This window comes from Plectropomus leopardus, chromosome 4, assembly GCF_026936395.1.
Source record: "Plectropomus leopardus strain MGB_pleo_1.0 chromosome 4, ASM2693639v1, whole genome shotgun sequence".
Classification (NCBI taxonomy): domain Eukaryota; kingdom Metazoa; phylum Chordata; class Actinopteri; order Perciformes; family Serranidae; genus Plectropomus; species Plectropomus leopardus.
The window spans coordinates 37,214,459-37,230,565 of record NC_142179.1 but is presented as its reverse complement, the minus strand read 5'-3'; the positions used below and the strand labels follow the sequence as shown (position 1 = coordinate 37,230,565).

Below are 16,107 nucleotides of genomic sequence, written 5' to 3'. Positions count from 1 at the left end.
TCCACATCGGTGCTCTCTTCAGAGCCACCAGACTCAATTGCCAAAAACATCTTAGCTTGCTGAACACAGGAGTTGTTGATCCATCGCTTCCCTGATCATTTAGTTAGTTTGTGTTATTGTGACTTCGGTAATTCCGAACTAACTCTTTTAAATGTCAAATTCACACAATTACATGATAAGAATAACCGATAAGACTTTGGTAGACCTGTAACTCTTGTGTTCTGTGATGTGAAATGTCGTTTTTCTCAACAGAGTCAGTTCCCTATTGGAAATCACTCTCTGGCGTAAAGGTAAAGCAATGCAAATACTCTCAATACAGCACACACTTAAAGTAATATTCAGTGTTTTAGGTGGCTAAGATATCCTTAATGCGCAGCAGTACATTAGTAGTCCAGCCTGTTTCTCCAAACGGGCGAGCGTGCTATTCCTTTAGCTACTCTGGTTAGTCTCTCTGATCTGACAATAACTTTGAGGTGTCTTACTGATGGCTAAATTAACCCTGAGTAAAAAAATAACTAGTGTTTGTCAGCTGGAACTTGGCAGACGAAATGTTTCCCTCATTTGTCCAATATTTTGCTTTTCATTTTTGCTAAAATTAGTTGACAATATTCCGATTGCTGTTTTTACGTAATATAACAAACTGTACCCAAACTCTAGTGTCAATATTTGAGTTACTGCCAAGACGTGTTTTTTACAGGGCTTGGGAAATCTAATTCTGGAGTACATATCTAATTTATCAAAAAGAATTGCAATGGAAAGTAGAGGAAGATTTTGATTTTGTAACTAAATTTGTTTCCTTGGCTGAGCTACAGTGTATCCTAACTTTACCTTCTAGCTAATGCGTGGATGAAGCCTGTTACAAATTGCTGCACATTAAAGCTCTGTCTGTTGTGTTTAAACTGTGTTAATCCCATTCTGAAATGTGCTATTCCACTGTCACACTGTGTTTTGACAGACAGCTAGCCAGCTAGCTCTTTAGCCATAACAATGAGAGTTAACGTTACCACCGCCGGGGCGATTTTAGCTGTCGTTAGCTCGCTCGTTCACTGAAGTCGCCTGTATCTTACCATATTCACTTCGATAAAGTCCGTGGCGTTTTCCAATCCCCAGTGACTGTATGTTTGTCTTTTTTTCTGTATTTCCTCAAAGAATACTCGCTGTTGCTGTCTCGTCTGACAAGCTAGCTGCTGCTGGTTGGAGAGCTACACGTAATCACCCCAACACAGATGACTGGTACGTTACAGCAGCGCGTCTCCTGATTGGTCAGCAGAACTGAGAGGAGTGGGAGTGCAGCTGGCAACATGCGCCGCCTGCAGGCACCACGGGGAATAGCACCTTCAGACAGGAGGTGGATCCATACTGCATCTTTTCGTAGTTGCTTATTATTTCTATATCCTATTAGTAAAAACATGTTTATTAGTAGTGATGTGGAGTAGGTAATTACCGAAAAAAGAGGAAGTGACTCAGAGGTTAGCAAGACATTTGTGAAAAGTACAAGATTGTTATTATTTTTACCTGAGATTTTGCCAAAAAAAGAGAAAGTAAAACACAAAAACAAAACAAAAAAGAAAACAAAGCAAGAAATAACCAGGAAAAATGCATAGAAATTCTAATCATTCTGTAAAATAGTCTTAAATATGTAATTCTGAATGCAGTTCATTGGACATTTTCCCTACATTAAAAAAATCATGTTCTACATTCACTAATCTGTTTTTTTGTTTGTTTGTTTGTTTGTTTTGTTTTGTTTTGTTTTTTCATCTTCTTGTTTACTTTGCTGATAATACTGGTTTCTTTAGTGCTCATGGTTCCTGTAAAATTCACTGAATGATTGAATTGTGGAGAATCTTAGCTAATGATGTGTGTAGCATGTCCATATTGACAAGTTTACACATATACACATATTGTATGTGTGATCTAAGCAGCGAACTAACTCTGACTCTAGCAGGTCGCCAACAACCTTGTTTTATACGTCCAAAGAACATGAATAAAAATGAACTGCATGGTAACCAGACCAAGACTCAAATTGAGACAGGCCTTTATTTGTCAAAATGTGTCACCACACCTGGCTAGCAAAAGAGACTAGTTGTTTAATTAGGACTAGGCTCTTGTTTGAAGTTTTATGTAAATTATGATGACATTCCCTCCTTTTCTGTCCCAAACTGGATATGGAGTATCCTCCATGTACAGGAAGTGTGGCTGATTCTATTTTTCTTACTTTTCTGCACAATTTTTTCTAACTCTTTTTTTTGTAGTCATTGGCTAATTTAAATAACTGTTCGTCTTAGGTTGCACTTTTACTGGTATGGTCAGTGGTGGAAGAAGTACTCAGATCTTTTACTTTTGTAAAAAATAGTAATACTCTGTTTCTAGAAAAAGTCCTGAAATCAAAATTTTACTAAAGTAAACGTACAAAAGCATCAAAATATAACCTTGATTGATTTTACTCATTATGCCACATTGTCCATTTCAGAATCATATGTATTTTATCATTGGATTAGCAATGTGAACACATTGTTCAACACTTTAATGTAGCAGCTGGTAAGATGCTCATTGTAATTACTTACTATACTGCTGGATAATTTATCCATAATTACGTCTATAACAAAGTTATCACATAAATGTATAGTAGCAGAAAAAGTGCATCATTTGATTTCAAAATGTAGTGAAGTAAAAGTATAAAACAGTACAGAATGGAAATACTTAAGTACACATACCTTAAATTGTACTTAAGTATAGTAGTTGAGTAAATGTACTTAGTTACATCCCATATGCCTGTGGAGGTTTCTCTATAATGTGATGCCTATGTCTGTCACCACTCACCAACATTTGTGTTGTTTGAACAGCTGTGGGAACAAACTGCTCAGGCTTGAGCTAAAACAAATGCTTCCATGTAGGATTTCGGCAAAGTCTTAGGTGAACAGTGCTGTATACGCTGATGATAAATTACACCTAAAAGCTAAGATGGATTGTTAAAGGTCCCCAGAAAGCTCACCTTAGATCACCTGAGGCAAGCAGGAGAAAACAAACAGTCCTGCCCAGGGTGGACCCACCTCCCTCAGGTGCAATCACCTCTCGCTGAGGGACTGACTCAGCTGCTCGATCGTGCGTCTGATGTGTCTGCTTAGTTTTTATCTTAAATGTGTTTGTTTTATTGTGTTGATAGTGGTTTTTATAATATTAATTTCTGTGCTTTTTTAAATGCACTGAAAGGAGCTAATGAGAGACAGTATTCTGCTTCATTCTGTGTATGCACATACTCAGAGAAATAACAATAAAATAATCTTGAATCTTGGAATCTTGTTTATGATAGCGGAGGGGGTAATGCAAATCAGCTGAGGCACTTCACTTTTTTTAAGCACTGGGGAGGGAATTAGGGTTTGGATTTGGCTTAGGGGAGGGATATTTAACTTTAAATGGTTGGATTTGTAATTATTTTAAATACCCTCAGAACCCCAGAACCCTACTCTTTGAAAATCTCAGAAATCAAACCATTTGTGATAGTCAAAAACTGTGAAATATGGGTTATTTATGGTGAAGAGAAGCTTATGCATTTTCAGTGTTGCCCTATGTCACAGAAAAAGTAGGACCTAAACAACCTTCTGTTAAATACCTCTTCGGCAAAGTGTCATTTGGATGCTTTCTTAGGGCAATATGAACCCTTAACATTCCCCTAACAGCCCTTAGAACAGCTGCATACACCTCTGCCTCCTGCTAAAGGCATTCTTGGTTGCTCAAATCAAGGTACCACTATAGTCTCCAGCAGGGGATACTATAGAAAAAAACAAAATTGTTTTTACGCCATGAATGAGCTTATGTTTGAAGATAGTTATTTTTCACCCAGTAATATGAGTTATTTTTATTATAATTCATGGTGTTGTTTTTGCACTGTCACCCAGTAATCAATGATAAATTCTTTACAATTTTTGGATTTCTTTATTTAAAAACAGTATGGTGACACACAGTGAAAGAATAATTACAAGAGCCGATTCCAAATCTGGAAATCACAGAGAAGCTTTTGCGGTACCACAGGCGTAACTTTACAGAGATCTCTAACAAGTGGATACACTTTTATCTTTTTTACACATCAACTCTCAGGGTTACATGTTTATTTATGAGATCACATGATAACACTAAGTGTATACCTCCATTGAAATTTGTCAGGTTTATTTTTTGCCTTTGTGCAATGCTTTATGTTACACCCAGCATTAATACATTACATAACAAAATAAAATTAATCATTGTATATAACACTGCACCTGCAATTTGCTCAGCAGAGTTTCTATAGTAAAGTAAAACTGAGATTTATAAATATGAACACTTTACAAGGGTCAGCTGTCTTCTGTGTGGTTTTAATCCTTCCTCTAAAACATTTCAACAGCACAGCAACACTGTTGAGCAACTTTACTACTGCCGTAATATCTCAGTATGATCTAAGCTGCAGAACAGAGGCATTAAATGCCACAGTGGGAATAACATCTTACAGTTGGCACCAAAAGCACTGTAAATACTCTAAATGTACAATACAAAATTTATATGGGTTCACAAGTGCTGATGCCACTGTCACAGTCACCATCTGTGCACTGAACACATGGCCGTGTGGTTTTGGTTTGAACGTGCTTACAGGAAATACGGTGTTGTTGTTCGAGGTGGGATGACCCTCTCAGAGTCAGGCACTGCTCTGAAGAGCTTTGGCTCTCTTGTGTTGGCGTCTTTGAAGACCATGATGGAAGCGATGTTTCCGCAGCGATAGCAGTAGTTGGGAGCCGACCACACTGTGACCAGCTTCTCGTCGAACATGAACTTGTAGCCCTCGTGGACGAGTTGATGTGCCCTGCAGATCAGCTTCAGGTTGTTGATGTGAACAAACTGCAGGGTTTTGGGAAGATATAGAAAAAGAAGACAGGGTGAAAGATGTTAAATATACGTTAAGACTAAAAATGCAGCCAATGTGAACACACATCTCCTTTTATACCCCTTTTTCACCAAAATCAGTGTGTACACAGGTTTTTCAAACACAGGAAAAACAGCTAAAAATAGGTGATAGACTCTTTCCCCATTGCCAGTAGACTGCAGCCGTGTAAATGACTGCAGCAGAGGAACAGACCTGTCTGTCTTTTTACTGGTGTGTCACTTTAATGTTATTGTGTGTTTTGTATGTGACGTGTTTTTTGTTAGTTTTGTGTTGTGTTGTCTGTCTTGTGTCTTCTTTGTATCATTTTATATCATGTGCTTTTGCATGCATTTTTTCCCTTGTGCGTATCTTTTTTTCTCGTCCTCTTGTACAACTTTATCTTATCCTGTCACTGTGCTGTGTGTCTTTGTTATGACCTGCAGGGACTGCACATGTGAATTAGCTGTAAGCCATAATCTGGTACGGTGCATTGAATGATAACATTTATGTTTTAAACTGTATATGGTCCCTTTTAAATAAAATACAAGAGAGAAAAAAAACGGACAGGCTGGACAACAGCTTAGTAAACAGTAGACAGCAGTATGAAGATCAGTGAAAATCTTAGGTTGGTTCTTTTATAAATGTCTTTCTTATTCAGTCTCTCTAATAAACTCAGTGCAGACTAATTGGAACGCTGTTTGAATGCTGTTTGGTCAGAGATAGGAGAATTTTTGTGGCGGCTCGTCATTGCATCTCACAGATAAAGGGGCTTAAATTAGCATGTTTGCCCAAGTGTTGTATTTCTATCACTGCTGATCAGAGCTAGAGCCTATAAATACCCCCACCTACTGCAGAGTCATATGACCTGGAAGTAACCTTTCCCATTCAAAACAAAAGCCAGATGTTAGCAGATGTCAGTGGGTTCTTTGTGCAGTGGGTAAAGGTTTTATTTTCTTTGGTGACTCCAAAGGGCAGTGAGAGAAAACTCTGCATTTTGAGAACTTCAATACCCAGAGGTACATCAGGTAACATCAGTAAATAAATGTGTTCATGTCATAATAATTAAAAATTGTCATATTAAGTTAAATTGTATTTGCTAAATTCAAAACTAACTACAAAATACAACAAATATCACTGATTTTGCAGTTGTGTACTGTTAACACCATAAGTAATGATAACCAGTAGTATCTATATATGTATGTATTATAGACATTACTGAGTTTCTGTTCATCTTTGTGGACTGAAAGCATCTAGATTTATCTCAACATGTCATTTTACCGGGCCTCTAGTGCCAATCTGAGTGTCTTACTGGGCTTTATTAAAGAGGACCTGCTGCAGCAAGACATAAACAATACAATACAGCGATTATTGTTACATTGCCACATAGCTGTTGTTATGTGTAACACTGCTTTTTGTAGCTGTCTGATTTAGCCAATTTAGCCAGGTGAAATTTCAACTTGAGCCTTTGGGCTTTAACCATTCCATCCTTGTTCCTTTTGTAAATAATCTTGATGATTGTGTAGGAAATTAAATTTTGTGTACACTAGTGTGCTCATGTAACTCAATGAAAGTAAAAGCAACGTACCTCATTTGTGACCTTTGCACCAAAGAGCCATCCAGCTCCTCTGGGGCTGATGGCCCAAGTGTCCACGTCTTCAGGGTCTGACCACACCAGATCACAAAACGCTCCTTTGTGGGGGATCTCCTGGTTCCGCTCGATGGTTCGGATTTGATCCAGAGTTTTAATGTCTGGGGAGAGGCCTCCGTGGACACACAGGATCTGTTCGTCCATCAGCTGGCAAAGTTTGACAAGATTGTGGATTACTGTTTGAACTTGGAATTTCTAGCTCAGCTCCTATAATAAGTCTAAAATACGCTGTAAACAAAATTGTTAAGTTCATACTGTTAAGTGCAAAAAATGCACTACTGAAACTCATCCAAACTTCAACTTTTGATCCCACAGCCATCAAAGCATAAAAGTGCTTTCTGGGTGTCATTCTGGGTTTGTGCCTTGGAATTTGTAATTTTTACTATTTCCTTTTGATGATGTCATTTTTTTTTACCATACTTGGCATATGGAGAAAATACATGTTATTTCCACGGGGTGCACTATCGCAATCAATGTTTCTGTCTAATCTACTTTGCCTGTCATGTATTGAAAACCATCCATCTAAAAAATAGTGGCATCATGACAAAAACCTGCCATTTAAAGGGTAAAAGTTCTGAAAACTAATGAATATTTGTTATTTATGATTAGAATTGATGTTGGCTAAAAAACTAAGTCAATAAAGTAGAAAACATTCTAAAGTAGAAAAAACAAATTAATCCCTAATATTTTTTAAGGCTTGATTTTGAAAAACACATTTTGTGCACAGAGTGATATTAGTGTGTGTAATATTAAAGTGGTTCGTAAGGGTTAATAAAAGTGAATCCTGTCCTTCTTTAGCGACACATGGCTGATTTATGTACACAAGCAGAGTAAGAAAAATAATTTAATCTCTGTCAAACATCAAATAACCTAAAGCTGCAGCTCATATGTCATTCAGCTGCTCTACTGTTATCTCTACTCAGAGATAACTCAACATGAGTCTCACTTCAGCCTTTCAAAGCATGACAAAATGTCATTTATCAGATCATATCAAGTTTTCTTATGACATTACTACAAATAAACAAAACACCAAAGCTAGGAAATGTATTGATATTATATTGATATCATGATATGAGACCACATACTGTCTGAGAACTTAAGATATTGTAATATCATACAGTAGGTATCGTCTTTTCCTGGTTTTACAGGCTTTACTAGTTATTATATCCACATTACTGATGATTATTCATCAAATGTCTCATTGTGTAAATATTTTGTGAAAGCACCAAGTCAGCCATATAATATTGTCACAATATTGACATGAGGTATTTGGTTAAAACATTGTAATGTTTAATTTTTCTCCATATCACCCAGCCCTACAAAGCAAAGTAACACTTCAATACTTACAGCTGCAACTGTCAACATGTCGAACACTTTAGTGCAATAACGCCAGGCATTTGCATTCCCATACTTGGTCTGGCACTCATCTATAAGACAAAAAAGTGCTCACTCATTTCCTGCAGAAAGGTGTGATAATTGTACAGGATGTGAGATTGGTGACATTCCAGCCAAAAACTGATCATCATCTGTCATAAATCAGATCTCACCATAAAAGCCGTAGACTTGGGTGATTTGTCTGCTCTCGTGGTTTCCACGTAGAAGCGTGATGCGGTCAGGCCATTTGGCTTTCAGCACCAGCAGGTAGGTGAACGTCTCCAGGCTGTAATATCCTCGGTCAACAAAGTCACCCTGCAGACAGAGGTTTATTAATTACACCCAGCCAAAACATCCATTAAGTTGTCTTTCAAATCAAACTGATGTACAAACCATAAATATGTAGTTTGTGTCTGGAACCTGGCCCCCAGTTCGAAAGAGTTCACACAGATCATAAAACTGAGGGACAGAGAGACACAGAATTGGGGTAGGCATTAAATATTATATGTACATTAAACAAATATTTAAAAAAACAGATGAAAATAGAGATCTCACACGCTACAGTGTGTAAACCGCAGACCATGCTCAGTTTTATTAAGATAAATGAAGTGTTTGCTGTGGTGAACTTGCTCTTTTTGTTTTTATTGCTTGGTTATTACCTGTCCATGTATGTCACCACATACTGTTACAGGAGTGGAAACAGGCTGAACGTTGGACTCCTCCAGCAGAAGGTCACACACATAATCGCATAACCTCTGTACAGATGAAAACATAAAACAGACAGAAGCAATAACGGTTCAGTCATCATTCAGCACTTGTTTTTACAGCATTTAAATGTGACTGCTTTCATGCAGGGCTGGACCCAAATATTCGGCTATTTGTGTATTTCGTTACTTTGATAGTTTTCAATTTATCCATTCAGATGTTCTTTTTTTTCTTCCAGAGGCAGAATGCCATTTCAGTGTTTTTCATTCTGCTGCTGCATCTGTCACAAACACAGTGACAGGTATGATCATTTTACCCAGCAGTAATTAATGGGATTATTGACTGAGTTGAGCAGCATCTGGAAGTGAACACATGAGCCCCCCAAAAGTAAAATTCACAGAAAAATTTAGAACAATAACATAGATTATTGTCTTGAGTAACTGTCTGAAGTTTTTTTTTTTTTTTAATCTTAAACTATGAAGTGTCACAACTACTGACAAGCAGTGAAAGGATCACCGAGCTCGCTCTGATGTAACACTGAAGCTCCGTGGCACACGGTGTCAGTCTAGTTTTGGTCTTTTTACTATTTTATTAATTTTATAATGACATTGTGCCTCCTGTATCTTACATTATTTATCCTCTTGTTTTAATTTTATCCTAACTCTGCCCTCGTTTTGTCTAAGTAAGTATCCCATTTCTGCTTTTGGTTTTTCAAAACACTTTAGAAACTCTGTTTTTGAAAATGCTGTAAGAATTAAGTAATTAATGTCATTTTTATTATTAAAATAATAATAATAATAATGATAATAATAATAATGTCAACATCATTGCCGAAACTTTCTTCGCAAACAATGCAATGTGAGAATAAGAATTAATCTAAATACCACTCCATTAATTAATGCTAGTGATACCATTAGTGCGGTAAACCTGTAACGTTATGTCTCAGTCTTTCAATTAGTAAGAAAACGCCTTCTGTGTCTGTCTGGGTTCGTGTTAGAAGCAGCAGCTAGATTTTCAGTCCAGACTGGGAATAAACAATCAGCTGTCATACCACCATCATGACGGCCAGCATTATTAGCCCTGTCACTGTGGACATCTGGACATTTTACCGTCAGCAGATAATGTCATTCTAAAGCAAGGACTGTCATTCCTGCTTCGATAACATTTGATAGAAGAGCTGGACGTGTATTTAGCTAGTTAAGCTGAGCTGATTTCTTTCAGCGCTTTTAACTTCCTGGCCAAGATGAAGTTAGCAGGCTAACACTGCTAGCTAGCTAATGTTAGCTAACAGTTAATGACGCTGTTACAACATGAAACAACAGCGAGCTACCGCTAACATGATAACCTTCTTATTTGACTTAATCAAAATCATTTCTACAATGTCATATTTACCTTGAGGTCATTTTCTGGCAGGTATTTACATTGTTTTGCAATCTCTGCATATTTATCCAAGTCTAGAGGCGCCATGGTGCTAGCTAAAAGTCAGCACAACTTCCTGCAACAATTGAGCTGTTCCAGACCTGTTCTTTAGCCGCTACTGCCACCTACCGGCTGTAACATCGAGTAGCACTTTGTTTGTTAGTTTTACATTTTACAACAGTTTTAAAATCAGAACATTCAGTGGTCAGTACAAACATTTCTAAATGAAAATAATGACAAACGTAGTTACAAACCAAACAAAAATAAAATAATGTAATACAAAATAAAATAAGTAAACAATTATGGATACACACAGTGGTTTACCCATTAAGTTATATAATAAAGTTGTAACATTTGCATAAATTCATAGGTTTGTTTAGTTTTTTTTAATGACATGTTTATAAGTTTGATATTGTTTTGAGATACGTATCTAGATCTAATTTTTTAAGTGGTTTATGAGGGCAGTTATTTTAACATTTTATTTAATGAATGTAAAATTAGGCTAAAATACTTAGGAAAATAATTATTCATTCTGGGACAAATTGTGATTTTATAAATCATTAATGAATCAGGTTCTGTGAGTGAAATGTTCCTGCCAAAATGTCTTTGGAGATGCGACTGAAAATCAGTCCACAAGATAGTCGCATGTACACACTGAAAAAAAAGTGTTCTAATGATTCAATCATATTTTACAGAGGGTGCACTTCATATAAGGAATGTATCTAATTCATTTTCTGCAGCAAAATTATTTATCATTGAGGAAGAAAGAAGACATGCATTGTGTCTTAATCACATTAGTGGTTTTGATTTAGAAGCGGCAGCTTGGTTTTTAATAGTCTGGCTGTCATAAATTGAAATGATAAAATCCACTAAATATTACTAATGCCCAACAAAATCAAGGGTTGCTTTTTAAAATCATACACAGATATTATCCAGAAATTTCTTGTAATATAGTGATATTCTGTGTAACTTGTTGCTTGTGAACTGAAGTCAGTGAGTTATCAGTGCTGAATCTATAATTTTGAGGGTTCCTTGTGATATTCATAATAACTAACTAAATAGTGCACTATTGGAAATGCTGGTAATACAAATTTGACACAACAAGCAACATTGATCAGCCTGTGGGCAGTGTGCAATGACTCGAACTAAATGCCAACCAGCAAACCTCATCAGACCAACCATGAGCTACATCAGCGTCACTTTTCTTGTACTGCATTCAGATGTCTTTAAATATTTGATCTTTGCAAAGCAAACTGGCTTGATTCCCATCAACAATAGAGAAAAAAAAGGCAGTGAGCAACCTGGTGAGTAATGTTCTGCAAAACTGCAAGAAATCAGTAGATTTAGAAAATTATATACATATTAAAGCCAAGAAGAAATGTCAGTTAAACTGTATTTATTATCATAATTATTAAATTAAATTCTCATTATGATTATTATTATTATTATTTTAGTACTGTTTCCATTTCAAAACAGGTCCCCCCCCCCTTTTCTTTCCTATTTTTTTTTTTAATGCAGATGGGTTTTTTTCTACTTATTTTCATTTTGGGTCGTTTTCAATTACTTTATAATAATGACAACAACAACAACACCAACAGCAATGATAATAATAACAACTAACCTTACAACCCTAAGCAAATTTGTTTGATTTCTTTCAAAAAATAGGGGGAAAAGGCAATAAGCAACCTATAAGTAATGCCCTGCAAATGGGTAGAAATAAGTAGATTTAGAAAATTATATTCATAATTAATCTAGGGGAAATTTTGAATTAAATCATATTCATTATTATTATTATGATAATATATTTAAATAATTGTTTTATTTTATTTTATTGAGCACTTTTTCCATCTCAAAACGAGTTATTTCCTTTTTTTGTTGATGTTGATGTTTTTAATTTATTTTTTTCTACTAATTTTAATTTTAGGTCGTTTACTTTTTTTCTTCTTTTTTTAAGAAATCAAACCAATGAGCTCAGTTTTCAAAGGCATTAATGACAGGAGTGTCGTTACACATTGTGATCACTGGAGGGCGATAAAGACTCAAGATGAGACAGTAATCATCATAATGTTCTTTGATATTACTGCAACTACATTTATCAAAAAGCAAACGACATTCTCTGGTCACAAAGTGAAATCACAGCTAATATTATCAATAACAAATCCACTCAAGTTCTTCCTTCGCTTTTAGTATGAGCATAGTGCCTAAAACCTAACAAGATAATGAGTAGCTGGGTAATATCTGTGTATCGTTTTAAAGGTCACTGCCCTTACTTTGTTAGTCAACAAATAGCCATAGAGTTAATCCCAGACATTGTTATAATTTTGTTGAGCAAAATACACCTAAAACCTCAAGGCAGACACAAAGAATATTCCCTCTAGTGACGACATTCAAAATAGGCTAAGCATTTAAAATAGAAGTGCAGTTATGCAATGTGAACATCTATGAATGTGAAGCATGCTCTTTGCTGTTGCCTTCATACACACAATTTAAGTGTTAATTTTTTATGTCTTAAAATAAAAAAGAACACATTTAAATCCTCATTATTAAAATTGAAAAAAAAGAAAAAGGAAAAACTCTGTGAATAGCCTACCAACCAAATCAGAGGACAACCTGTAGCTTTAAGTTATAATTACAATATGAAAACGCTAAATATGTGCAATATATCTCATATAGAATAAAACTGAGGGTTCTGCCTCATTTAAAACTTTGAAATAGGCTTGATGTCTCTCAAAAACATGGGAAGAAGATAGAGTTTACATGAAAATGACCTGTCATTAAGCAAAAACTAAGTTAATATTTATTTAATGGATAAAAACATAGATAAAACAGTACTAACAACAACAATAATAATAACATTAGTATAAATTTATATGTTTTTCTCTTTTTATTATCTTCTAATATTCTCTCTCTGTGTTTTAAACAAATGTCCAGGTCATTTTCTTGTTCTAATTTATTGCAATTTGTGGGACTTTTCTCATTTTCTTTTCGGCACGTTTTCAAAAAAAATTAAAGAAACCAATCTGCACAGCCTTCAAATGTTTCTATGCGTGTGAAATGCGTCTGCATGCAACACAAAACACTGATGTATTTCCAGGTTTTAAAGGGTTAAGAAGAGCCAAATATCAAGATAACGACTGATTCCGGGATCTTGTGAGAAACCCAAAAATCTATGGCTCAGCTAAAATAAACAGAAAAGTGACATTTTATTAATAAAAAAAAAATCCAAAAACAGGCTGCCATGGAGCATTTCCATGACATATACAGGAGGATACATGGACTGTGGCTGCATCACACACCATCACATTATATTTCATACTATCTTTACAAAACACGCTTCCCTCCAGCTGTTCGGTTTATGAATGGAACCGGTTATGTTTTGATAATTTCCAGAGGAGAGAGGACTTTTGATAATTTACAATATATAGGCCTTGTGTTTCATAGGGTGTTACCGGCCAATCATCGAGCGTTGAAGGGTGTTCATCCAGGGCTCCTATTGGCTAATAAGTACGTCACTCAGTGCTTGCTCAGGTTCGGTTGCAGCGCAGGTGAAGTGTTGCCTGTGGTTCATAGGGCAACAAACAGCAGCGTACACCGCCGGGGACATCAATGGTGGAGTACGCGTCCATTCAGGGAAAGGTCTGAGAGAGACCGCTACTGGGGCTTACATGGAGAGCTGAAAGTGAATATGAGGCACACGTCCTTAATGATGTACATATCTCCGGTCCTGCTATTTATTTTGTATGTACATATCGAATTTTCTGAAGCTGCACCTCGCATCAGCCCCAGAGATGCGTCGCCTATGTCCAGGAAGCCCGGCTCAGCCTCCGACACCTGGGACACCTTCCACACCGACATGCCTCCAACTCTACCCGAGAGCAGGGTAGCTCCCGGGCCTCGGAGCGGACTCACGCCGGCGCCTGCCATTGTTTCAGCCGGCCCGAGCACCACCACTAAAGCTAGCTCTGTTTCTAAAACTGCAACCACCTTCCAGCTCCCGACTACGGACCCGACCACCACCACCACCTCCACCCCAAATACTGGAGTCTTTTCAGCCACTAAGGAACAAAAAATAACAGCCCGGATCACTGGCAAAAGATCCACCGATGCACAAACATCACTTTTTACTCCGGAGAAAATGCTGCAGACCATGGTGTCCATGGTGTCCCAGCGCACAGCCAACGACGCCTGGGCAGCGGATAATATCGGCACATCTGTTACCTCAATAGAGAACAGTCAAGGTGAGTAACAATATACCCTCCGATATTTATCATAAAGCCTAAAACGCTTCACAAAGACGATAGGTATAATGGTGTAGCCTGCTGCATGTTTTACATACATATATATATGTATGTATATATGTATATATATATATATATATATATGTATATATATATATATATATATATATATATATATATATATATATATATATATATATATATATAGCACATTCAGAATCAGTGGGCAAGAAGACATCCATATCTCATTTGGGTTGAGGAGTAACAGGGTGGTCGCACGGGGGGTTTGACGCAGAGAACCACCTAAAAAAGCAGATTGCAACAATGGGCAGACCCCTCAGATCGCAACCCCTAAATTAATCACCAAATTATAATCTAAAAATAAACACAATTAACGCACAATATATGTTTTGCGTATTTTCTGTTTATCCTATATTATAATCCCAAGGCTTTTTATTATTCTTGGGTGCCACATATTACAGTGGGCAGGGAAAGGGGGGGTACGGGGGGGGGTGCAAGGTTGATCCTGTTGTTCCATCAGTGTCTCTCGGTGCGTACAGAAGTCGCACAGAGCCACCCTCCCTTTGTGTCAAAGCACACATGTTTGATTCTGACAGGAAATTACAAAAAGCTGCTCAAATAGCAGCCTTTCCATTGTTGTTTGCACGGCGTACGCACAGAACAAGGCCGTCCAACCAAAATGGCCAGGCAGGCCAAGCCATGAATGAGCAATGACAGCGGAGCCCCTCCTCTCTCACACCTCACACATCCCTGCATCCATGTGGATGTGTTGTTCTCCAGCCAGCACAGCAGCTCAGGCTCAGATATGCTGTCAAAATGGTTCTTCAATGGTTCGACTCAAATATCTGGAGCACAGAAAAGGATGCCCCCCGCTGTGAGGACACGTAGCTTATTTATTCTTCCTTAACTGACCTATTTATCCTAGGGCTGGGAATCACCAGAGGGCCCAACCATAGATTTTAGTCATGCTACTGTCATCACCATACAATATAATTGTGATCTGAACCCCCAGTAACCAAGGCATGTTGGCTTGATTTATTTTAGAAACATGGCAAGAAGACAATAAGCAACTTTAGAAGAAATGACTTAGAAATTAGCAAGAAAAAAAAAGAAAAACAAACATGGAATTGACCTGAAAAATATGTTTACATTTTTAAAAAATGATTCTGTAACAATAATTTCAAATGTATAATTATGATTAAAAAAACATAGTTCATTTTTCCCTGGCTTTTCTTAAGTAAAGATTGATTCCTGTGGGATATCCCAGCTTACAATGTTCATTATGTAGCTTGTTCAATAGATACAGATGTTTAACCCTTTGCATCCTACATCAACACCAGTCTTCTTGTGCTGCATTCAGATGTATGCGAAAGCATTTAAACCTTTAGAATGTGAGCAATAAGCACCTTGGTAGGAAATATCCCACAAAATACTAAAATTTAGTAAAAAAGAGCAAGGAAATTACCTAAAAATGAGAGAACAAAGCAAAACAAAAACACCACAAAAAACAAAACCGCAAAATCTACAAAAAAGGGAAAAAAAAGAAAATCAAACAAACAACCAAGGAAAATATGTAAAAACAAACAGGCACAATTTAAAAAATAATGATTCTGTAAAAATGATTTTAAACCTATAATTATGATATTACAAAACATAGTTGTCTGGACATATTCTTCCCTAGTTTTTTTTAAAGTAATTTTCTAAATTTAATGATACTTTGCAAAACATTTCTTGCCAAGTTGCTCATTGCTTTTACCCCCGTGTTATCGAAAGAAATGAAACCAATTTGCTTAGTGTCCAAAAATTTCAAA

General features: G+C 36.7%; 3 protein-coding genes across 5 annotated transcripts in view; 1 reads left to right on the top strand and 2 right to left on the bottom strand.

Moving 5' to 3' along the window:
- The window catches only part of golga1 (golgin A1), a 31,803-nt gene extending 30,572 nt beyond the window's left edge, over positions 1 to 1,231 (bottom strand). For all 3 annotated transcript variants that reach the window (XM_042488305.2, XM_042488306.2, XM_088077227.1), the window contains exon 1: positions 1,068 to 1,231. The gene's annotated coding sequence lies outside the window, so the exon portion shown is untranslated. The remainder of the gene's footprint in view (positions 1 to 1,067) is intronic.
- Positions 1,232 to 3,910: 2,679 nt separating this feature from the next.
- LOC121944782 (serine/threonine-protein phosphatase 6 catalytic subunit) lies at positions 3,911 to 10,169 on the bottom strand. The gene is made up of 7 exons (XM_088077226.1): positions 10,011 to 10,169; positions 8,573 to 8,668; positions 8,307 to 8,372; positions 8,087 to 8,228; positions 7,887 to 7,966; positions 6,477 to 6,686; positions 3,911 to 4,866 (listed from the first exon to the last, which is right to left on the bottom strand). The coding sequence occupies exons 1-7, from the start codon at positions 10,083 to 10,085 to the stop codon at positions 4,618 to 4,620; spliced, it is 918 nt and encodes a 305-aa protein (XP_087933352.1). The 5' UTR covers positions 10,086 to 10,169; the 3' UTR covers positions 3,911 to 4,617.
- A 3,435-nt stretch (positions 10,170 to 13,604) lies between these two features.
- LOC121944912 (multiple epidermal growth factor-like domains protein 9) overlaps positions 13,605 to 16,107 on the top strand; it is a 51,193-nt gene continuing 48,690 nt past the window's right edge. Inside the window, exon 1 of the mRNA XM_042488864.2 lies at positions 13,605 to 14,275. Within this exon, the coding sequence (XP_042344798.2) occupies positions 13,723 to 14,275 (553 nt within the window). The 5' untranslated portion in view covers positions 13,605 to 13,722. The remainder of the gene's footprint in view (positions 14,276 to 16,107) is intronic.